Source organism: Anoplopoma fimbria, chromosome 16 (assembly GCF_027596085.1).
Source record: "Anoplopoma fimbria isolate UVic2021 breed Golden Eagle Sablefish chromosome 16, Afim_UVic_2022, whole genome shotgun sequence".
Classification (NCBI taxonomy): domain Eukaryota; kingdom Metazoa; phylum Chordata; class Actinopteri; order Perciformes; family Anoplopomatidae; genus Anoplopoma; species Anoplopoma fimbria.
In genome coordinates this window covers 14,614,925-14,639,621 of record NC_072464.1, presented here as the reverse complement: position 1 = coordinate 14,639,621, position 24,697 = coordinate 14,614,925, and the positions used below count along the sequence as shown (strand labels likewise).

The window sequence follows — 24,697 nt, the reverse complement described above, 5'->3', positions numbered from 1 at the left end:
AAAAACATCCAGTAAGATTCCATCTGGTGACTGTGGGGAAAGCGTACAATAATAATAAAGCTCTGCTAAGTTTAGCTTGTGGACAATTATCTCTATGCCCCAACGTGATTGTTTGCTAAAATGTAAATACTCTCACTGGATAAATTATTAGGTAAATATTATCTCAAAAGTGAGAGAAGTTGTGGCACCCTGTAAAGAATATCCATCCAGCCATCATTTTTAACCGCTTATACTGGTTAGGGTTGCAGGGGGCTGGAGACGATCCCAGGTGACATTGGGCAAATCTACAGAATGTAATGTCAGTAATGATGTAATAACATGTTTTTAAAAATGTAGTCTCAGATTTTTAGGCTAACACACACTGCCACTCTCCACCAGTTGATGCATAAATCCTGACCAAGCTAGAACAAATGCACGATACATTGGCTGCTTGGTGCAAATAGATACAAACTGCACAACTAGTCAAGCAGTCTAATTTTCACAAATAATGCATTTTGTGCACAGCCAGCTTTACCCAACAGATGTGAGTCCAATCTTTGCTTTTTATTTAGCTCTGTTTTGGTCTCCACCATCTCATGAGAAGATATTTGGATCGTTAGCATCCTAGGTGCTCAACTCTTTTCACCAATCACCTATTCTCTTTTGTTTCTGTTATCACACACAATAATGTTGTACATTATGTTGTACATTATTGTGTGAGCTTGTGAAACTGCTGTGTATGGGTTCTTGTGAGCCATGAGACTCAAAAATACTATTTATGTATTCATTTTATGTACTTGAGTCAATGCTTGAATGTTTGTTTGTGTGTTGTCATGATTGGCTGTATGTGTTTTTGATTCCTTTAAGCACTGATTTTAAGAATTTAAACTGTAGCATGACATTTTAATATTTACCTTAATTATACATACCCAACAAGGGCCTGGTGCAGGAAATTAGCTTTGGTTCGATTATACACTGGATGCTTTTTCTGCAACTGTCATTGTTTCCCTGTACTTGTCCTTCACAAATACACAAATAAATAAATAGAATTAATCTGCAGGCAAGAAAACCAACAGAATGGTTTAGCCCATTCTGTTGGTTTTCTTGCCTGCAGATTAATTTGTGGCTAAAAGCTGACAGCTGCAGAGTTGGGTGTTAGCAAGCTATTTTCACTGGGTTCTTAGAGTTGCTTAGTTCCATGTTGTCAAAATGTATGTCCACACCTTAATAAAATCCCAGTTTTCTCACTAGCTTGTCAATTTGTATTATCTGTACACAACAACTTTTTTGTGTTAGCAAGGATAAGGCAGTGATCTACTGGTGATAAGCAGCAGGTAGGCTATTGTTCAACATTTTTGATGAATTAATAAAAAATCTGTTACCAAGCAGTCAATGCCATCTTTCATTAGTTGACTATTTGATAGAGTACTCGGGTGCTAGAGCCATGTTCAAGTGGAATACTCCAGCCAGAGTCCTAATCTATTGGACCAATCTCAAAACGTTCAGCCTTTATCACAAACTGTCTGTATAATATAGCATTAATGTCCTCCACAAACACACAAAAAAAATAGACTGCACATGTCCTGGAACCCACATCACTTGGTAAACATCTTTGACTCAGCTGGCTCGCCACCGCTGATCTGCCTCTTCCTGTTCCTTCTCAGTTTATTTTTCCCAAAGGAGGAAGTCAAAACAAGGACTATTTTCATCCTCAGTCTAAAGCACATACATACTTGGATAACTCGGTTTTACATTCAGTATCCTGCAACAACTGACCTGTTATTCATTTTGCAACAATTCCTCCCTTTGTACACATATTCCTTTTTATATTTTATTCTCCTTAAATAGAAAACATTTGTGTGTGTGTGTGTGTGTGTGTGTGTGTGTGTGTGTGTGTGTGTGTGTGTGTGTGTGTGTGTGTGTGTGTGTGTGTGTGTGTGTGTTGAATAACACAGGGGAAACGTGCACATCTTTTAAAACCATCAGACCCTTTGTAGGAATGGACACAAAAAGGGCGTATGCCGAGGGGGAGGGCTCCGGCCCTGCAGGCTCCGCCTCTCTGCATAATGTGCCGGGTTCATTGAAACAGCCAGACAGCAGAAACACAGCAGCACGGCACGGCACGGCTCGGGCTTCACGGGACACTGGCCAAACGCTGAAGACTAACTGTGAAGTGTTAGAATATATAGGATCTCCAAATGACTCCAGTCTATTGACCGAGGGGACGGAAAGAAGAAACTTTTCTTTCTTTTTTTCTTCCTGACAACGCGGATGGAAATCACTTGGGAATACAGCTTCCTCTCCTCCTCACCCGTGGTACCCTGAACTCAGACTACAAAGGGACGAGAGGGATCGGGCACTGCTGGAAAAATGGAAACATTCTTCTCAGAGGTAAGTTTCAATGACTTCCTCCATACAGCAACACTGTTTAAGTATTTGCTTTTTTATTTTTTATTTTTTTTTACTATAAACGTGACTTCCAAATGATTCTGGGACCCCGACGCTCTTTGTTTTGTTTACTGCTTGTGCTGTGTGCGTGCCTCTGAGTCTGGCTGGTCCCGTGTAAGCCTGTCTGTAAAGTGTTAGTTAACTTATCATCAAAAGGCACCACTTTTTGACATTCACTCTGCTGTGATTTTTGCTATTTGTGATGCTTTCTCCCTCATTGAAGTGTAAATATTCCGGACTGGCACCGGACTGGTCTACAGGATGCAGCTGTACTGGGAACAGTAATACCCCAACAAGATGCATTTAAGGACACTATTGCTGCAGTTGCTGTGCGTTAGCCACAATAAAAAACCTCTCCTTCAATTATGCCCAGATGATCTCATTACTGACCAAAGACAGTCTGGATTGTGTGAAAGCATCTTCTGCCAGTTTCCTCTTTTGTAGTTTTAGTTTATGACAGAGAATCCAGTTACCTACCGGCTTGGCTGTAAAAGCTGAGTGTGTGCATGTGTAGGTTGGATGTGTCATCTGAAAATCATCCCAGACACCGACACGCTCACACATATAGAGGCTGTGTAGAGACTGACTGTAGGTCTGCTTTGTCACCCTCCTCTGAGTCAGAGGAGGACGCACGCACACACACACACACACACACACACACACACACACACACACACACACACACACACACACACACACACACACACACACACGCACACACACTCCCAGGAAGAGATAGACAGATGTGAGTCTCCTCCTCTCACCTCCTGTCTCTCTACCATCACCAGCGCTTGGCCCTCAGTGATGAGCTGTGTTGTGACTCAGTGTAGGTAAAGTGTTTCAGAGGTGACTCTTGGTTCATGCTGTTTCCCCACTATGCTGCTCCATATTTAAAACTGTACACAGAATGAGAACTTGCTTTAAAACTGACATATAGGGAATACATAAGACTAACTGAGGTCAATTATCTCTTGACATGACAGAGGTAAAGAGATTTGATCAGAGCGATGTAAAACCTGTAAAAGTCCAATTCATTATATATTCATTTTTATACTTTGTCCCTTTGATGTTGCCAATTCAGTTCTTAATTAAAGCAAGGGAGTTTTACCAACCTTCTAAAAATGTCACTATCATGGTGTCCAACTGTGAGTCCTAGAAACTAGTAGTCTAATGCGGTTTGTTTCCACAGAACAAGGATGGGGAAATGACTAAATTCTTATCATTTTCAGTGATATTTCTCTACAAAATAGCATCTTTCTGTGACTTCAGTCTAGAGTAAAAACATCAACCTTAAAAAAAGCCCATGCAAACTATAGTTTTCAATATTCTGTTGCATAAACCAATTGTGCAGCGGTCAGATTGAGGTGAACTGGATTTTGGGTCATATTCTGATTTTAATAGAATGATATGCTGCGTAGAGGAAGGTTATCATTTGAGATCAGGTCATCGTAGAGCATTGTTGTTATTTGGTGTGTGTCCTTCTTTCTGTAATGACTGATATCACCAAACATGTATTTGAATTTAATCCAGGGTTCAGTTGTTCTGTTTTGTTCCTACTGTGGTTATGCAGTATATTGCTTTTCATCTTGTGATATAACCAAAAAGTGCTTCCCTGTGTCTTGTGTCTGTAATTTATTTGGAAAGGACAAAGTCTTAACATGTAATCTGGCCAAATAACCAACATTTTTTTAGTCTGGGCAATTCAACTGACATCAAGTCAAACTCTACCTAATATCTTTAATGGGCAACAACTGTAGAAAAAGCTGATAAATGATTTATGTGTCATGGAAAGAAATCAGCTTCCTGAACTCCTCAGTGCAACCAGTGTGGATTTAATTAAGGAGGAATTCTGGAAGTAAAGTAAGACGTGGATTAAATCGGACTCAGTCGAATCAAGTGCAGCAGGATAAGGCATGATTCATTACTGTGCATCCAGTGAATCAGTCTGATTTTGACAGCTAACATGATGTCGACACATAAATATTATTGCCCTTGCATATAACAGCATGTTTAAATCTGCATCTTGATCTTTTAAGAGATTCTCAAGTTAATTGAAATATACCCTGACCAGCCTTTATCAAAAGTGAATTTATCTAGTCCTAAGCTTGAGTCAGCTTTCCCTTGCATGTCACTGTTGGCGATGGTGAAGGTGATGATTGGTAAAGAGGTAGTGGCAGAGAAAGAGGAGTGGCAGGTACAAGGGTGTGTGCTTACAGGGTTTATCCTGAAAGCCCATCCTGTCCAGAGAGGTCTTTCCTCTCAGGAGCTGTCAACACCGTAAAACCCTCAGCGACGCTGCCTCGACTCCACACCCAATCCGTCCTCTGAATGGATACGACCCAAAAGACACACACAAATACCTGGAGTGTGGTAGGGATCTTGTCCGTGCTTTCTAACTACTGGCAGGCTGCTGGGTTTGGTCGTTATATACTTACTTATGTCAGGAATCCTTACGATAATATTCCCACATCTGTGGCTTTTTTATGTGTGTTTAAAAATAGAATATTTATGTCACTGTGAAAGCTTCCTGTTGATGAAGTAAAATCCCAGCTATGTGAATTTCTAAACTTGCAAATCGGTTCCTTTATAGCATCAGCTGTTACACACTGTAAAGCCACATGAGGACCCATCCACACCCGTTAACTCCGTCCCTGCACTACACACCAAATACCTTCCTCTTAAAGATTCTCTGACAGGGAATCCCAGATTCCCGGCCCTGACCCCTAAAATTCCCGGTCATGGCCAGCCTGTCATCCTTGCATTGTAGAGCTGTGGTGACAAGGCTTTAGGTTTCACACCATCATCACCGCCCCCATACACACACAGCCAGACGCGTTCTCCCCGTCCTGAAACATCGCTCGACGCCCTTATGTGCTGTTTATGTCTAGTTCTTTGAAGCCGGAGCCGTGGGTCAGCATTCTCAGTAAGGGTTCTGCATTGAAACGGGTAACGTGAGAAAGGCCAACCTGCTCCGGAGGCTGGACTATTTTCTCTACCCGGGGTCTTTTCTGCCCAGTTGTCACTTCCTCCAGCTGCCACTTTAGAGAGCTGAGAATCTGAGATCATCGCTCTCCACTTCCAGCCACGCAGACGGCTGATGGAGTAAGTAAGGAAGGAAGTCAGGAAGTACAGTTAGGATGTATGAAAGGAAGGAAAGGTACAAAAATGGCTAATGGCTCCTGCATCTAAACATGTAATTAAACTTGAAGGGGTTATTGTGTGCATTGTCGTATCAAACGAGGGGACTTTTTCAAACAATGCTGAAGGCTGTTTTGAAGTTGTGTTGAATGACCAGCGCTGGTTGCTTATGAACAAGCAGAGGGAGGTATTATTAAGGCATTGGTTTATGTGTGTCAGCAGAACTCCTGCAGCTTTGGTACAGTCTGGAGGTGGTTTAATCTGTCACAAGAACGCTGGGACTAATTAACAACAGGAAATGTCTGACCACACACAAAATAACATGGATAATCCGTTCTCACAATGACACAGATGCGTGACTTTAGGGGAGGCGATTGTGGGTTTGGAAACAAACGTTCATCATGACGTTTTAGAATTTGTTGGATGAAGATTTTCCATTTTAACATCACAAATAGTTTTCTACATTTAAGGTCTGCTTTGAAACTAGAATCAACTGTTTGATGATAGTCTAAATCTAGCCTTTTCACCTCGCTGCCTTGTGTTTGCATTTCTTGTGTCTCTATCGGTAACCTGACCCCTGTCTATCAGCAAGCTGACAGTCACACAGGGAGCTCAGTGCTGTGATAACCTCCTGCTGACACCATGCTGTTGACTTTAGCTTTAACCTGCTACAGTACAAGGCTTTTCAGACAAAGCTGTCTATTTGTTGGGATAAAAGGAAATGAGCACCTTTCTACAGTTTGATCACAAATAACAAATAATGCAACGCGGGAGCTTGTCTTCCTGTCTATGAGCTCATGGTGATGGACAAACAGTTGCTGTATGATGTGACGATGTGACAACTTTTTCATGGAGTCTCTGGTAGTCTTGTCTGCTTGTCCATCCAGAACCAGTAACCTTGAAGCTATTTGGACATTTTGGGAAATACTCTTATTCGATTACCTGCTGAGAATTTAATGAGAAGATTGCTAAAACATTCAACATAAGAGTCGTAACAATCTTCTTATTGAACTCTTGGCCAGAAGGCGAGTTATGCCATTTCTGAATATGTTGAACTGTTCAGCTGACCTTCACTGACCCCCTTTATGCTCACAAGAAGCAGCTCATGAAACATATTAGTAAGTTAACGTTCAATCTACTCTCCACTCTCCAACACCCATCCTTCCTGGCCCATGTGTGTGTGTGTGGGTGTATTCATATCAGGGCAGTCCTGGGTGTGTCTACCTCTGAAATATAAATCATCATAGTTCACTTGGAGCACTTGGGCGAATTGCTATTCTGCCATGATGGTCATGATGAAAGAGAACATCCTCAACTATGATATATCTGTTAATTACAAATGAAATGAAGACGTCTTTCTACAGTCAGGCAGAGTTAGGTCTGGACTTGTTTCAGCAACAGCTCATGGTTTAATGTACTCTCCTTGTTCCTGTATCTTTTTCAACAGTGACATGGAGGAGTACAAGTGGCATATTTCTTCACGGGAGTTAAGAAAAACAGCTATTTCAGAGGAGGAAGCTGTTTATTTAAATTTAAATTTAGCTGTAAACACTTTGGAACTAATTAAACACTCTCCTGTCTGTGCAGCACAAACCGCTGAGGCCTAGGGTCAGTTAGCTTAGCTTAGCACAAAGACTTCAAACAAGGGTAAACAGCTATTTTGGCTCTGGCCTTAGGTAACAAAATCAACCTTATCAACACGTTATGTCTCGTTTTATTAACTTCTTGCTAAGCTAAGCTAATCGGCTGCTGGCTCGAGCCTCATATTTACACATACAAACAAAAAGGAGTTATGTTAGCCACTGTCCGTTTTCTTCTTTATGTCTCAAAAAAGATTTTCATTAATCAGATCATTCCCACCACTCTACATACACAACTATTTTCTTTTTTTAACACATTAGCGTGCAGTGTATTTTGTGCTGCAGGATTTCTTTCCGCAAAGAAAATTAAAGTTGCTGTTTTCTCACTGTTTATCCTCACAAATTAAATGTCTGTTGGCCTCCACCTTGGCTGCCCTACCTGACAGACACAGTGAGCTGGTAATAAGTGTATAGCTTAAATCCTCTGAGTTCAGAGGTCTCGTCTGGAAGCTTAATAACAGCCAACCTGTGATTACTGCTCCCAGGCCAGATGGTGACTTTCCCTTTTTAGCCCCCTATGATTACTGCGCACAGCAACAGTCTATCACGGGAGGGAATATGTCTCCACACACTTGCCTGTATATTACATTTTACTCTTTAAACACATTGCAACAACCGCAGGGGAATATAGCCTAAAGTAGAAAATATTTTTCAAAACTGTAAAATTGTTGACTCCCTCGTGATGAGGTTACTGCTACAGTTGCAATTTCAGGACTAATTGCAGGAGGAACACCCCGCCGGTCCTAACTATACATCCCACGCTGCATGAGCCTTTACTGCCACGTCCTGAAGAGTCTAACTGGCACCTTGTTGCTTAAAGAGGCAAACAACACAGCATGGCACAATCCACAGACATGACAGGTTAGCTTTCCCATCCATTCCCAGTTTGTTTTATTAGATATGGGTGTGTGTGGTTTGGCCTGAGGTTGTTTGTAGGCTCGTACACTGAGATACCGAGACTGACATGTGGAGCAAACTTCAGTGTTTTCAAGACTCTACATATGTTTATTTCTCCCACTTGGGCCCCGACCTCCCTTCACATCCTCATCCTTTTTATAAATACTCCCCACATTCCTAGAGGAGGCACATGATCTTTCAAATGCTGCACAACCTCATACATATCTCCACTGTGACCAATCAATACATTGTCCTAACCACAAATGCTCCCTCCCTCCTTACCATTTTATTTTCTTCATTTTTATTTTCTATTAATCTGCTAACTTGTTTTATTAATGGATCAATAATTTGGTTTATAAAATGACACACACAAAAATTCTAATCAAATTTATAATATAAGACAAGAAATTAGGAAAATCGTAACAATTGATATCTTGAATCTGTTGAGCATTTTCCTTAACTACATAGATTAATTGATGATTAAAAATATCTGAATAATTTTTCTTTTTTTTTCTGTTTGTGTGTTTAATTATGCCAAAAGCCCAAAATACATCCAGTTATTCCAGTTATTCAATTGAAAATGACATTAAAAGGAGAAAAGAAAGCACATCACATATTTGAGGAGCTGAGACACTCAAGAAATCCAGTTTTTTTCATTTGATTAATCAATAATTATTGTGCTAGCAGGACAACTCATGTCCAAAATGTATACACTGTGTAAGACAGGACGGTCTCAATGAGCCATAACGAACAATCCGGGACAGTGTGAGGTATGAGTGAAGGTCAAAGGCGATGTAACAGGAGCCTGGTCTTCTAGCGATGGCTCCAATCAACCTTAACAACCACTCCCCCACAGGCCTGAACCCTAGATGACTCAGACAGTCAAACACACGCAGTCCTGGCAGCAGCATTCCTGAAATATCTCTGGGATCCCCGCTGTGTGACCCCACAACAGTCCAGAGATGAGTAAGGCCAGGTGGTTGTGTAGATATTCAAAGTCATGGAAGCTTAGCTGACAATCCAATCCAACCTGCAGTAATCACATCATTTGTTGCCTCTTCGACCCCGCCAGGAACCTATTCTGTTGTTGGAAAATGTATCATAACCCCGAGCACAGGATCACACTAATACTTTGATCACGCTAGATCAGTAGTGGATCAGAAATATGTGCACAGAGGATAAGTGTGACAGGAGTGTGTGTCAAGTGCTCCTCTTCTTTATGTGCTCCTGAAGACATGATTTGTTATGCAAATGCTCTTCAATAAACTCATTAGCAACATGGCAGATTAGCTACATGAGATGATGACAGAGGGGAGGAGACACACTGACAGAGAACGACAGACACAACAGACACACAGGCTACAAAACACATGCAGACACACAGATAAACACACATAAACCTGCACATATTTGCTTTACTTGCTGTTATGATTCCATTTAGTTTGTTAATGAAAATTAAATGAAAAAATGAAAAAATGTTTTGCATGTGTTTGATTTCCATTAACCCAGTGACACAGTTGCATTCATAACTTCATCGTCCCCAGACCTTCTCCTTTTAACAAAAACAGTCTATGAATATGCAAATGAAGCACGGGTTAACTGGCGAGGCTGCTGCCTGCGGGCCATCCTGCTTTAAATCTGTTTATAGCTTCCTCAGCAGGGGGTTCAAGCAGCTCCTCGGAGTTGAGAACAATTGATGAACTGCACCCTTTTTTAGTTTTTTTCATCTCACTCCCCCTCCACTGCAGTCTGGGGGAAGCCCCGTTTCCTAAGGGACTCCTCCTCCTCCATTAGCTAATTTCTGATCAGCTGCTCCCTCCATCATTAATTCATTTGTCTTCCAGCACAGATGCTGAAGGTTGCCTTTTAATCATATGATTTCACCCCTCGCTCACACTCACCCTGCCCTTTCCCCGCCCTCACCTCATGCTGGTTGTGGGCATCAGCAGGCAGACGACACAGTGGCAACAAGGAAACAAAGAAACAAGAAAATGTTTGAGGGACCCGCAGAAGCACACGTGTATAAAATCACTGTTAGTTATTCTTGATTTAGTCTTTATACTTGTCAGTAATTACATACAACATGTTGAGACAGTTGCCTGATGGTTATAAAAGCTATTATGTTGCCAGAGGGCTGCATGACTAAATCCTTGGAAAACCGTTCTCAAGGGAAAAAAATGTCTTGAGAACGACAATTAACCCTTGGTTGGCCCAGACGAACTGCTCAGAAGAACAGTAGAAAAATATAAAAGTATATATTAAATATGTACATAACATGTGGGACATCCTGCCTTTGCCCCACATGAAAGTTTGTGGCCAAAGACCCAGAGGGATCTTTGCCCAGATTCCTCTCCCAGCTGCCGTCAGCCCATTTCTTTAATCTCACCAGCTACTTGGCAGTTTCCTCTTAATTCCACTCAGGCAGCATTCAGGAGATTTAGTTACAATCCCTGAATTTGGCTTTTCTCCCTTTTTGATGGACAAAGTAATAAACTCCTGCATTGTTGCTGTTGTTTATTCTTCTGGCTACATGCATTCACGTGGCTTTATTATTCCTCGCAAATACTGATTAAATCCAAATTTAAAAGCCTAGATTCTGAAAAATGTTTGAATAATTTTTCCTACAAAAGAGGTATTTCAAACACACACTGGAAACATGCAAGTGTCAATATGGTGTTTGACCTTTTCAACGCAGGCTATTCGTCCAGCCATTGCTCTTGACTGCACATCTGCCCAAGTCATGTCACAAAGGGTCTCGGCCTCATGCCTCTCTATTGTTATGGTAATGCTGTTACGTCTTGGTCTTTGAAGTATAAATGGCGTGCGAGACGATGGTCTTATGTGTGTATATATATAAGACACAACATCTGCTTCTAAATCTTGAATGAACACCCGAAAGCACTTTTGAGAGACACAAGTGAAAGCAGCTACAGCTAGAGTTTCTTTTAGACTAATTTGTTTCTGGTGGATACGTTCCGGTGTTACTTTTATCCTGACACAACAAATGAGATGCCGGTCAGGAATCCAGCTGGATGACCTCATCTCTCAGCCTGGCATCAGTCCTGGCCAGCAGTCAGCTGAACCTGCGGAACTGCTGTCTGCTGGGCAGGCGTTCACTCACCGCCCCTTGAAACCACGCTTTGATCCAAGAAATTGTCCTTTCATAACTAACTGTTGAACCGTGTCCAAGTCACGATGAGTTAATTAGCTTTCTTTTGTTCTGGCTGATCCGATCACCCGATACGGCCTGTGCTCATGCTACGCCGGACAGCATCGAAAGAGCTGCGGCACCTTTTTACTGTGTATGCCCTTAAATATTTATGGCTCATTCATTAGCAAATCTCTGAGCTGGATGTCATGATACAAGCTGCAGAAACTCAAGCCTCCAACTCTGGGATCTCATCATTCAGGCCCCGTGGTTTCTGTGTCAGAGAGCATGATGGGAGGTCGGCGTGCGGCCTGTTTTGGTCGGTTGGATTACCATTGTCAGACGGGTTCTGCCTTAGCAGTGCTACACGTGCTCAGTGACATGCAGCAAGAAGGATTCTAAATTAGCTTGAGCTGGAAATGACATGGCAGCAGTTGGTAAAACAACTGGTTACCAGAGGCATGGGAGTGGGGGTTACATCGATAATTAATTCCAATGAAGGCTGTGTTTCATAATGAGATTAACGCTGTACTTTTCAATGAATATTATGAAACAACAACACACATCGATTCAGCGGTTTAGTCAGGATGGTTAGTTGTGCTGATTCAAGTTTAGGGGACTCAACACAAGCTGATACCCGTGTCTCTTTTGCGTCCCAGCTGGCTTTTGTTTGGGATATTTCCGCCTGGTTAACCTCTGAGCTCTCAGTCAGAGGTGGTTGCCTTTGTCCTGATTTAGTGACGGAGCTCCTGAGGATGGAGAGGACAAGGGGGCGGAGTTTTGGTGAGACCATCTGTTGCTGAGACAATTCATCTCAACTTTATAGCCTTTAGCTTTGGACTGTTTTGACACACACACACACGCTCACAAACAAAGACACAAACAAATGGACAAACACGTCTGGTGGGTCACTGGAGAACCACACCACTTCTTCTGTCAATTTAAATTTTACTGGCTGACATTAATCCAGACAAATCCCTGCGAATATTGGAGGAAGACCTAAATATCCAAATGTTGAGAGGATAGACTGTTTTATTGTGAACAACAATTCCCCTGATGTTGTTATGCTGACTTCTGACTTAGCATGACGTTTCTGATGACTTTTACTAGGACAAAGTAATGAATGCATCCTGATTCTGCTAAGCTTGTGGCAGCCGTATACATTTTAGAGTTGAAATCTTATATTATTGAGCTATGAAGGCACAGCATGTTGTATGTCAGAGAACAGTTGGAATCTGGGGGCTTTCTTGATTGACTGCCTTTCGAGATTATCGCAGATTTTTTCTTTGGCAATAGTTTGGTTGCTTTTCTCCATTTTAATTTTTTTTTATTTAGAATATCTTTGAATCACTAAGTCAGAAGACTGTATTTTTTGTTTGTAGCAAATGTTAAAAATGAATAAAAACTGAAATAATAAAAAAGGAAATGTGAGCTACAAATGATTGGTAAAATCTGATACATGTGCAACAAGAAGCTGGTCCAGCTTTTTGTTTGTTAGGCAACTACTATTGTTGCTTTTCCGGCACAATTTAGATTATAGTGCCTGGTGGGCAGTTCTCCAGAGAGCAAGTCACTCTGCACAGACACTGATGCAGCGAGCCAAGCCAGAATTGGCATCTTCATGGGCCAGCTTGTTGCTGACTTTTGGTTTACCCTATAGTGTTGGTTTGATTTACCAGCTATTATGTAAATTATTGGGTATCCTTATTGCTGAACTTTGTGCAATGAGCATAATGTGTGGAGAGTTTTATCTGTCTTTATCCATGAAACTGTAGCCTTCTCTTTTTTGAATGGAAAACCTTTGAGATTCTGACTCAGCTACTAAACCATTGAATCCTGGAAAATTGTATTTTAATATTTGCGTCACTGAAAGTGAAGCAATACCACAATGTGGTGTAAAAAACCCACAGCATTATGAGCCATCTCACTTCTTTCCATGTCATGGCTTGTCTCAGTGTAACATCTCATATAATTTGTTATATCCCACTCCCTGCATGTTTCTTTACTTTGTCAGCTCCATTGTTGCAGCCTCTACAATACAAATGGTGCCAGCTATATTTTGCTGAGTTCAAGTCCCTGTGATTTGCAGTTACATAACAGAAGTGATCTTCTTAAAATCTATAGAGTAAATCTCCTCACTGGACCTCAGCGAACTCACGTGAAGCAGCTTTTCCCTGAATAGGCTGTGCATGCCAGGCTGGTACCAGGCAGACACAGTCGGCCGCTGGTATGGAAGTCACCAATCGTCTCATATTAAATAGAGACTGAGTTCATGTGTGGCCACGTGTTGGAGAATACCTCTGTTATATTTGTGCCCTGATGTTTCTGTTTGTCTGCCTCTTTTTCCAGACAATGGGAGGAGGGACATTATCAGGTGCCTACACCCTTCCTCTTTCCCCTCACTCCCCCTCCCCTCTCAGCGTCCTCCTAATTTACACGACCCCCTTTATCCCACTCACCGCTCTCCCTCGTGGTTTGAGAGAGCTACATTTAGCTGCGCTCCATTAGCCGACTGAAAGAAGAAAAAAAACACTTGATGATGGAAGTAGGTTTGCAGACTTGCTGGTTGGACTGAGTGACCCTTTGTCCAAAAAGGAAACCTGAATCACAAAATACAGCAAAGAATCAAGATCGATCAACACTCTGAGCGGTGGAGCAAGTTCAATTAATGGACTCTGTAAATTCTTTACTGAACCAATTTCCTCTTTGTCTCTGTGATTCAGAACCGTTACAAGAAGATTACATTTCACTATTTAACAAAAGCATCTCGATCTTTGCTCTGACCCTGGTGGCAAACACATTTGTGCTCCACGTATGAGAGCGAGTGTGCACACGTGGCAGCCTGTTAATAGTTAATGAGGATTGATGTCTGGATGCGGTGACCTTGTATTAGGTTTCCTAGTGGAATCCATGCATATCGATCTCTTCAGTTTTATGCTCTGTTGGACACACGATTCCTTTTTGCTGCGCGTTTTCCCCGACCACTTCAATGGTGGGGATGATTAACGTTGTTTAGTTTGTCAAACAGAGGCATCTTATTAAAGAGGGTGACTTACAGGCTGGATTTCTTCAAAGTGCACATCCTATAAATCTTACACTGAAAACGAGAATATTCAATTTGTGTGACAGAAATTATAGTTGAGACCATATTCTGAGGATATAAAAAAAAGCTTCTTATTTTTTTAAAGTTTACTTTCTTGCAGAAAGACAAGTTAGAGGATCACTTTCATAGCCACAAATTGGCCGTTTTTGACTGTTTAATCGAACCATATATGACTTTTTAATTGGTAAGCTCAGCTATGATGGCTCCAGCTTTATAATTAATGGACAAACTTGTGGGTGGCATCGATCTTCTCATTGAACTCTCACCAAGCAAGCAAATAAGCACATTACCAAACATGTCAAATGTTCCTTTGCAGGTAATAGATTTATCATCAGATGGTTTACAGTAATTTATGTTGTTTAACCAAAGGCCACGTTTATTGTTTTTTTACTGTTACAAGTGTGGATTTAGTCATCTTAAAAGATTTACAATTTAGACCGCACAGGCGTTCACTCTCCTCCACTACAGTCATTAAAATGCAGCTGGTTCTATAAATGTATCTTCCAACACTGTAAGGAAGTGACAGTCCGTCTGAGCAATCAGCCTCAGATTCCTGTTATTGCTCCTGGTTACTGAGCTGCCAACAAACATGTCTGGGAAGGCCGGTGACTTCACATGGATACACAAACACAGGAGGACAGGCCGCTCAGATCACAGACACATTTGTTATGATTGCTTTGCTGAAGTGGCAAATGCTCATTTGGGTACATATGCTTCTATTTTATGGGGTACAGTTAGTTTGAAAGCCTTTTTGACAGTTTTACTGAGTGACTCTGAGCGGTAGTTTTAGTCTGTGACACACCCTCTGCATGCAGGCCTGGCACACATCTTTTCTCTACTAAAAGGCAATGACGGTTTAATAAGAGGTTAACTGTGCCAGTTTAGTGTGGTGAGGGAGGTGCCGTGTGGCAGAGTGGTGAGCAATGCTGGGAAATGAGGAAAACGGTTGAAAGACAGAGAAAGTAGAATACAACATGTTATCTCTGCTTAGAATTCCTCTCCTGTCTCTTCTGTGTGAGTAGCTGTTACTCACCTGATATGTTCACATTACACTTAAATCGCAAATAATATTTCTTCGGTGTATATATTTGGTTAAACTTTGACTTTTCTTATTTCTTAAAATGTGATTATAATGCAAATATTTAGTTCCTTCTTCCTCAAACCGATGACTCCAATATTTACTCCTGGATGTGTCCAGATGCTAATGGTGTTTTTCTGGCTTTTGTGTTGCAGGGGGCCCGTGTCTGGCTGAGACACAAAGAGCAGCTCCTCCCCTCCACCGTCAGCTCTTGTGATGATTCGTCCTTGGTTCTCAACACAGACTATGGGAAGGTAAGAAGACCTATTTTCCGTTGCTGAAGTGTAAATGCTTCATAAGTCACTTTAAACTATCCAAAAATCTGATGCTCAGTGTGTCTGCACCATAAAGCATTTTTCATTGGTTTAAGGTCTCCTCTCACATGATTTTATAAACCCCTTAAAGTCAGGAAAAAAGCAAACACTTGTTCATTCAAGTCATAATAATACATTTGCAGGCTTTAACTGATATAATGTACATGTTATGCCTCCACTCATCTTTCATTTATAATTTACAAGGTTGTAGTACAACTTAGGAGAGGAGTGGCCCAGCGTGTATGTGAGAAGGTTAATTGTTTGCACACGTGTTTCATTTGAAAGGCTCAGCGTTGGAATCAACACCTTTTGTAATAAAATAAGAATGACAGGAATGGGCTCCTTGTGTCAACTCATTGGCCTGATTGTATCTGCTTGTGTGTGTGGAGGGTGGTCTTTGTGTTTGAAGGATATCCTGTCAGAGAAAGGGGAGAGAAAGAGAGAGGGAGAGAGGGGGGAAGAGAGACGGCTAAATAAAGAGTTTCTCAGTCAAATGTCGAGTCTGGATCAAAAATGATCTTCCACCACCACTCTTCTCTTATGGAATGACTCTTTGTACTGAACAAACCCTAAAAGCAGAGCATATAATCGTCCTTTAGTTCCTGACAGTCCAAAGTTAGCGGCAGTTCTTTGGTCAGGTCAAGGCTTTGGGAAGGAACAGGGTAGGGCCCAAGGACTGAATCATTCTGCAGGATCTCAACAAACAACATCATTTCCACATCCAGACTCTGTCACACAGCCATCATTGGTGTGTTGGTTCTCTTAGTTAGCCTTTGTGTTGGTCTGCATTGTTGGAGCTGAGGCTTGAGTTAAAGGTAGAGAGTTATCAACGATGTGTGAGAGGGAACGTATGAACTCATCCTGAGCCTATGTGTTTGATGTTTCTATAATCAGCACCGGGGATTCTTGTAGTGTGAGAAGTCAACCATGTGTTCTCTAAGGCAGTGGTTCTCAAATGGGGGTACGTGAAGGCACTCCAGGGGGTACGTGAGATTTTTAAAAAATATATTTAAAATTAGCATCCATTCAAAAATCCTTTAAAAATTGTTATTTAATAAATATTCAATAAAATATAAGTGTAAGTTCATAAACTGAATTTAATGCAACAATGCAATCGTCAGTGTTGACAGTTTAATAAATCAGACACTGATGGCGCTTAGTATTACATCTTTTTTTCAACCAAAAATGCTTTGCGCTGGTTAGGGGGTACTTGGCTAAAAAAGTATTTCACAGGGGGTACATCACTGAAAAAAGGTTGAGAACCACTGCTCTAAGGGACGGGGATAACTCCGACCAATGGAAACACCATCTATCAAAGCTAGAAAGGATTCACAGCACGAGGTTAAAGGTTGAAAAATGAATCAGCCTTAATAAGACTGGAGAATACCAGTGGGTGTGGCTTTCACCCCCCTCAGTAGGATTAAATAACATGTGGTGGATGTGACGTCACTTTTTATGTGGTGGGTGTGGCTGAACTGAATCTGGACTATCTCATATGATCCTCACACGCAGGCTCAGGATGTGTTGTTTCATCCGGCCAGGCATATGGTCTGAGACTCTGCAGCCAGAATGACGGGAATGTGAGACTGAAAAACAGACTCCACCTTCAGGATCACTGGCTGACCTTATATGATCCCATGTTTCTAAATGACATATGTGCTGAGGTTTATTTGCATTTCTTGATTAAGTCGTAATCTCTATTTAAAGGGATAGTTTGGATGTTTTAAAGTGGGGTTGTATGAGGTAATTATCTATAGTCAGTGTATTACCTAATGTAGATGACAGTCTACACGCCCCTAGTTTGAAGACAAAGGTAGGAGTACCAGCTGGGGAGCAAAGCAATGAGCTGCTGTGGATGGGGTAAGCAGCCAAACATATGTTAGCCACCTTAAAGTAAGACTCCTTAAAAAAAATCTATCTCTTTTTAAATATTTTCACAGTTTTACCTTGACCTCAGACAGCCTTTTATGACGAGGAACTGAATCATTCTCTCTTCAAAGCAAACAGACTCCATTGACAAAAACTGTATGAATAAGTTCCACTTTCAGTTCAGTTCCTTGTCGGAAAATAAAATATACTGTGCAATTAAAGTGATATTGATTTGTTGAGGTTGACCTTTCTTTAAGGTGACTATATGCATTTCAGCTGCGAGGGCCCACAACAGTACATTGCTGTGTCCTTGCTTTAACTCCTGTCTGCTTCACCAAACAGAGGGAGTGCACACTTCCGTCTACTGTAGGTGATACACTGACTCTGGACCTCATACAACCCCAGTTCAAAACACCCAAACTATCCCTTCTATTTAACCCAGCTCCTCTAGTATGATAAGGGTATTATGTGTGTGTGTGTGTTGTCTGTCAGTCTTTGTCTTCGTTCTGGTGTCTTTACTCCTGTGTGCAGTGTCAGAGGTGGTTTGGTAAATGTATCCTGGCAGCCTTTTACCCTCAGGGGGTGGGATATACCATTATCCGTTGCTTCAGTGCTCACACTAAGGTGCAGCTCCCTGCCTGAGTGCTCATCTTGCAGACTCAAGAGTGTGTCTTCGCCCACACTGCATCGGCTTTTACAGGCTGACCTGGCTGCTGTTACATTAACCATCATATCAGCATTCGTCACTGTCTCATCCCTGGTACTACACAGACCTGAGTGGACCAGTCACATACAGCAGACACACTCAAGCTGAGATAAATGTCTTGTGGCTTTGTGTGCGTTTGCATCTGTGTGTGTGTGTGTGTGTGTGTGTGTGTGTGTGTGTGTGTGTGTGTGTGTGTGTGTGTGTGTGTGTGTGTGTGTGTGTGTGTGTGTGTGTGTGTGTGTGTGTGTGTGTGTGTGTGTGTGTGTGGAGCAGATGGCACCAGCTGGATTAACAGTGTGTTATCCACAGAGGGGCGCACATGTAAAGAAAAGCAGAAAGAGGGTCTGTCACCTGAATGAAATAGCTGCTGGTGATGTCATCTTTGCTTACCTGAACAAATAAATTGAGATTGAACTGTGTCGGTCTACGAGGCACACATACCATTTTCATGCATCAATCAATTGACACATACAGTTCATATTATTGCTAAAGTTTATATTTATTTTTTGTTTAAAAAAAATATATATATATATTATTATTAAAATTATGGCCAGACATTGAATTGTAATAAATGCAAAGCAGAAAAAAAAGTCATGATAATCAAATCATCATTTAGGTTATTTTTTCAATCACAAATTCCACAAATTGTCCTCCAGTTACAGTTTCTAAATTCTGAGGATTTATAGTTTTATTTGTCTTATTTGATATCAAACTCAAAATCTGTGGGTTTCTGACTGTTTCTCAGCCAAACCAGCAATTTGATTATGACAGATTCGGCTGCGAATTATGATGGCATTTTTAGTTGTTTATTTTCTAAAATTTTAATCGGTTACTTGAGAGAGAAATAAACAGAAGAATCAATAATGAAAATAAGTGTTATTTGCAGCCAATAATAAATTAATTAATTCAGCCATTATGCTCAAAAAGGAAACCATGGATGAACGGTTGGTTTTTGTTCTCATGTTGTTGTTATCTTGTGCACAAAATACTCTTGGGGTGAAGCCTTGCTTTCCAAAATGTGTCTCTCACTAAGTATGATGTCTGAAGTTGTCCACGGCCTGCAGCCATACAGTCTCTGAGGTTTAAAATAGGTCTTTGATGGCCCCTCAGTTTTTTTTTCTGGATTGTCAATGGAGCCATTATGTGAGTCTTTATGCGAGTGATGTGTATTCACGGGAAATAACATACACGCACACACAAAGGTTATTGCGAGCATCATGTGAGTGTGCCAAGCAAATGTTTTTAGATTTGGGGTTTGCTGTTTGCCAAGTTTTCTCATGTTGTTGGATTTTTAAGCAGCATGTAATGTAAAACTCTCTCTTTCCCCATTAATAAGCCTAACCCCTCCACCCACCCAAGCCTCGGGGGTCTGGGTGGGACCCCCCTTCAGCAGATTGATTCACTGTAAGACAGAGGGAGAGTCAGAGTAAAAAAAAAAAATATTGAAAAAATATAAACAAGACAGTGTTTGTGTTAACAAGCGTGTGATTCTGTATCTGCCCATGTGTCATTTCTAAAGGCTTGAATATATCTGGCAGTAAAGGGCCACAGAGGGACAGAGCCTGACGCCGCCCTCATGTGAATATTTAGAAGGGCTGGTCGAACAAAGCAGCAGCAGGGTGTGGTTTCAATGAGGAGGGAACAAAAGAGAAGAGGGTTACATCTGCAGTGAAGTTTAAAATGAATATTGTTTCGTCATCATGAAAAAATGCTCCAACTATTTAGTCTGTATCATTTTGTAGACTTTGCATTTCAGTTTGATGCATTTTAATCATTTAGTCATCAGTAAGAAAAAATTCTGTCTAAGGAATACATTTAAAAAAGAAAATCAACATTTCTTAATCTACAAATAAGAGCGATGAATCCTGACCGATAAATTATCGGATTAATTGCTGATCATTTTTAATTTGTTATTTATTTAGCAAATTAAATACTAATAGTGCTGGAAATATTTAATTTTACTCATTTTTTTGTATTTATCTTGTTTTTTTGTCCATTGATTTCTGCTACAAAGTACAAAATGACAAATTTAAAGATACATTTATTAAATTAACTGTTAAATCACCCTCTACATGCCGTGTTGAGTATATCTTTTTTTGGGAGCTGACTGGACGGCTTTGCAAAAGGCTGTGGGTTTTTTGTTTTCTTAGTGAAGGAAGGAAGAAATAAATAAAGCAAAAAGAAAAAGAAATACCAGCAAAAACAACTGGATGTCTCTCCCAGCTCAGTTGCTTAAAAGGAAGTTGTTAAATTCAAAGCAGCAGAAGTTTCAGTGAGTTGTGTTGTTAACTTGTCTGCTTTGTGTCCAGCCTCGTGGCCGGCAGCGAACTAGTGTCACCACCAGGCTCCATTTGGAAAGGATTGATTTTTTACAGTGAACATTTTCACTAATCCATCACGAGTCACATGTTGTTTTAAGTGGCATGACGTTTTTTCTCTAGCCATCATTACACCACTCAGATCATTAACACTGATGAGGCTGCATCCCCACGTGAAACATTGTGATAATTGTCTGACATGCGCTGACTGAAATCATGAGCAGAAATGAAACAACCACATTAATTAGAGCCAATTTGTGCTCAAAATATACTACATCTGCTTTGTGTGTTTTGAACATGAATTCAGAGCAACTCTATAGATCTAAACTGATTTGTTTTTTTGGAAGTTGTAAATCAATAAGAGTAGACTCTCACTATTACATCATTGTTGTATTTTTCAGGCTCTTGTTCTACAGTCCCTGTAGGAAAAATGTTCCAGTGTGTCTAAGTGTTTTAATGGTTACTAACAGAACATTATTGTTCCTCCTAAGGATTGAAATGGAAAGTATTAGTCTTTGTCTAGACCTTAACTGCTTTCATATTCCATCTTAGTTTCCTTTTAGCCGCATCTTCTGTTGTTTGCTATAAGTGTTGTAAATCATTTGGAAACACATTTCTGAAGAAATAGTGGGATGTATAAGAAGTACTTTTGTTGTGAGGACAAAGCTCAGTGACTTATCTCACAGGAATACAACCGAAAAGGGAAAAAAAACACAGTGGGGCAAAAACGTAGGAATGTGAAACCTCTTTTGAAGCTGGAAACTCCAGCTCAGTTTCCTCTGAACATCTCTGATGTTTCAGACATGAAAAAGCCCCTCAAGGCTATCTCTGTGAAATCTGAACAGTAAATTATCCAGAGCAGATGAAAACAAATGTCACATCATATGATGTAGAAACACAGACACAGACAGAGACAGAAACAAGACGTAATGCAGAGTATCTTTACATATACATGCATGTACATGAAGAGACAATTCCTCTCTCATGTGTTTTATATTTTTCTGCAGTGGCCAGGGGGCTTTCCAAGTACGCAGCTGATTGTGTGTTTGGCTAAAGCAGCCATATTTGTTTTCCTCTTGAGAAACTTGAGGTCCTCACTGCAATCGAGAGTGTAACATGGACCTGTGGCCTCTCCTCGTGGTTTGTTATCTTGTAATATCCTTTTCCCTCGGCCACCTTAGTGTATCTTTGAATCAGTGCTTTGGGAATGTGAAGAATGATAACACTGGCAGAAGATGTATCTCCAATTTCTTTGGTTTGTTTGATTGAATGTGGGAATCAACATCTCTCCTTCAGTGTAAACAAAAAGTGAACTCAGACCCGAGAGGTCGGTCATATTTTCAAATAAATGAAAGGAGGAAGGAATGAATTCATGTTCCTTATATATAATCTGTGAAAGAAAATATGATAAACAGTATATTATCTTCAAATCTACTGCAATCACATGTCCAACAAAGCTCCAAAACAGCTGCAAGTACTTTTTGTTTATCTTTATAAGCAACCTTTTGAAACGAAGAAATAACACATTCATCCTCTTGCAAATGAAAAGTTGAATTCATAAGCAATAAAACCAAATATTTGTCTTTTCAGGACCCTCAGGCCTCTCTTGGTCTGGTGTGACCACTAGTTCATGGTGGCTAATGTGAGCAAACTTTAGATAGATTTTGCTGTGCTATGACTCTTCTCTACTTCCTGCTAATGTTACGTTTTATATCTACCATTATACAGCAAGTGCCACTTACAGCAAAGTGACATAGACGTGCTCTAAACGCACAAGATGTAATTTTCTGCTTCTATGAGTCGCTCAATCAAAATATTTACAAAAGACGGAGTTGGTGACATCATGAAGCAGTGTCATTTTAAAAATTGGTGTCTATTCCAACACAGGACGTCCCAGATGCAAGCTGACGTGTCACTAACTTTTGCCCTGCTTGCTTCTCATATACAGGAACTTAAGATCCAGATGTCCGATGACTAACATCCTATAGTTTAAAATGACCAAGATCTAAAAAGTGCATAATAGAAATTTGGCTTAAAAGTGGATAGAAAGTCATGACAGCTCCTGGCAGACAACCACAACGCTGACCAATGCACAAAGGGGATGTGTTGCCAGGCGACCAATTACGGTTTTCTCTAGTTTTAAAATGGTTTGAAACATTTGGGATAATGTTAGTTTTGTAATGTAACATGAGCAAAATCCTTTAGATGTTTTTAATTGATATTCTATCCATTTAAAATGATGTAGTTCATATCAACAATATAATGTTGTTGTTTTTTGCAGATGCCCTTTTTGATCCGTTTGTCAAATAATATGCAGATTTTGAAAAAACTCTTAAATAGATTGAATACGGATTTGTGTGATGACACTTCAGTCAGTAATCCTCTAGAGCCCAGGTGTTGATACTGACATCAATCGCATTAAGTGAGTGATGTAATTGAATGTAAAATGATAATACTGTTTAAGGATATAAAACATGTGAAAGGCGTGTTTGATTTATCAGTCAGTTTGGCCCTGCCTGGTGAATCAGGGCCAATTTTTCAGAGAGGAGAGGGTGGGGTTAAAACTGAATGTTTACGGACATCTGGCTGTAAATCTGCAACCTTCTGCTCGGTGGATGACATCACTGCACGTGCTGCTTTCCTCCCCGAAGTCCTTTTTCGCCCTTTCACTAACCTTAATACCACAAAAACATGTAGCAACCCCCTGATGACTGTTATTGTGTCATCTCAGCGTACGCCCATTCTCTAATGGCCATCGTCTCACATACGTGGAAGGCTTTTTTCCACACTTTTATACAGATTGACAAAAGATGGAATCCCCACATACAGTGCAATTAATCACTACTACAGTTTCTTTTTTTTTTTTTAAAAAATACAAACCCTTAGCTGCTTTTCCAAGCGGCCCCACTGTGCTGACTCAGCAGTTCTGTGGAAACCAATGTCTGCTCCCCAACTGGGACACAAAGAGCCGGAAGTAATGCACTGGGACACCACAACCCCCAGCTCCTTGTCCATCAGTATTGATCCAAACAGGGCTTCCCATCAAGTGACCATCATGGCTGTAGTCTGTCTGTTCTCTCATCTCGAGTCTCTTCCATTAGAGATCTGATAACCAGAGGCTCTCTGTGGAGCAATGTTGGATTTATGTCCTTTGTCTTTCCCATTAGTTCCCGTTTATCCATTTCAATGATCTCCAATTATCACATTTACTCTACGGTTGAATCTTATCAGCCTTTTTGCTGGAATATGACATGGTGAGGGATTCTTATATAGAGACTAAAAAGTGAGTAGAACAAATCAAGGAGAGAAGTCCGGGCATGAGTTAGACAAGGGGGCTCTCTAGCTGTCAGGTATGCTGGCAGCTTTGCACAGACAGGCACACATCAGGGACTCAATCTGTCATTTTGACCCCAGTTATTTCTGTATCATCCCGTATCATCTGCTGTGATTCATGTATGCAGCGCCACGGTCACAGAAGAAGAGTAGAAGAGTGATTCATATCTGTGTAAACGTGTCGACCTGCCCTTCCTCTGCATTAGTGCTGTTCAGACCCTGAGGCTGTGGTGAGAGTTACTGAAAGTTAGCATGAATTCCTTTCCTTTTTAGTATTTAAGATATATACGGTGAAGTTCCCCTTAACAGTGGTGTTGTATTGAAATGATATGTTTATCAGTCGATTGTAAACAATTTTGATAATTGCAAGGCTCGCAGGCACCATATCAAACTGGAAAGGTCATATATTGCATGAGTGTGGCAGCTGTTTAGGCCGTCATCTACTTTAGTTAAATTGATCACGTGATAATATGCGCCAGGATCTGGTCGGCGTATCACCACGGCTAAAGGGTTTCTTGGTGGAAAGCCTTAATTGATAAGCCATAGATTCATTTATCAAATAAAAAACATGAAATCACTGAAAACTGAATATTTGGGTCCTGGGAAGTTGATATGGTCTTTTCAGGATTTTCATACATTTTATAGACTAAACTATAAACTGGCTGAAAAAAACAACAACAAAGAACAGATGATGGATAATAAAATGAGAAACGATTGTTATTTGCA

General features: G+C 40.7%; 1 protein-coding gene across 1 annotated transcript in view; it reads left to right on the top strand.

The window, feature by feature from the left end:
• The first annotated feature begins 2,306 nt into the window (after window positions 1-2,306).
• The window catches only part of myo10l3 (myosin X, like 3), a 53,134-nt gene continuing 30,743 nt past the window's right edge, over window positions 2,307-24,697 (top strand). Inside the window, exons 1-2 of the mRNA XM_054615584.1 lie at window positions 2,307-2,370; window positions 15,587-15,685. Of these exons, the coding sequence (XP_054471559.1) occupies window positions 2,350-2,370; window positions 15,587-15,685 (120 nt within the window). The 5' untranslated portion in view covers window positions 2,307-2,349. The remainder of the gene's footprint in view (window positions 2,371-15,586; window positions 15,686-24,697) is intronic.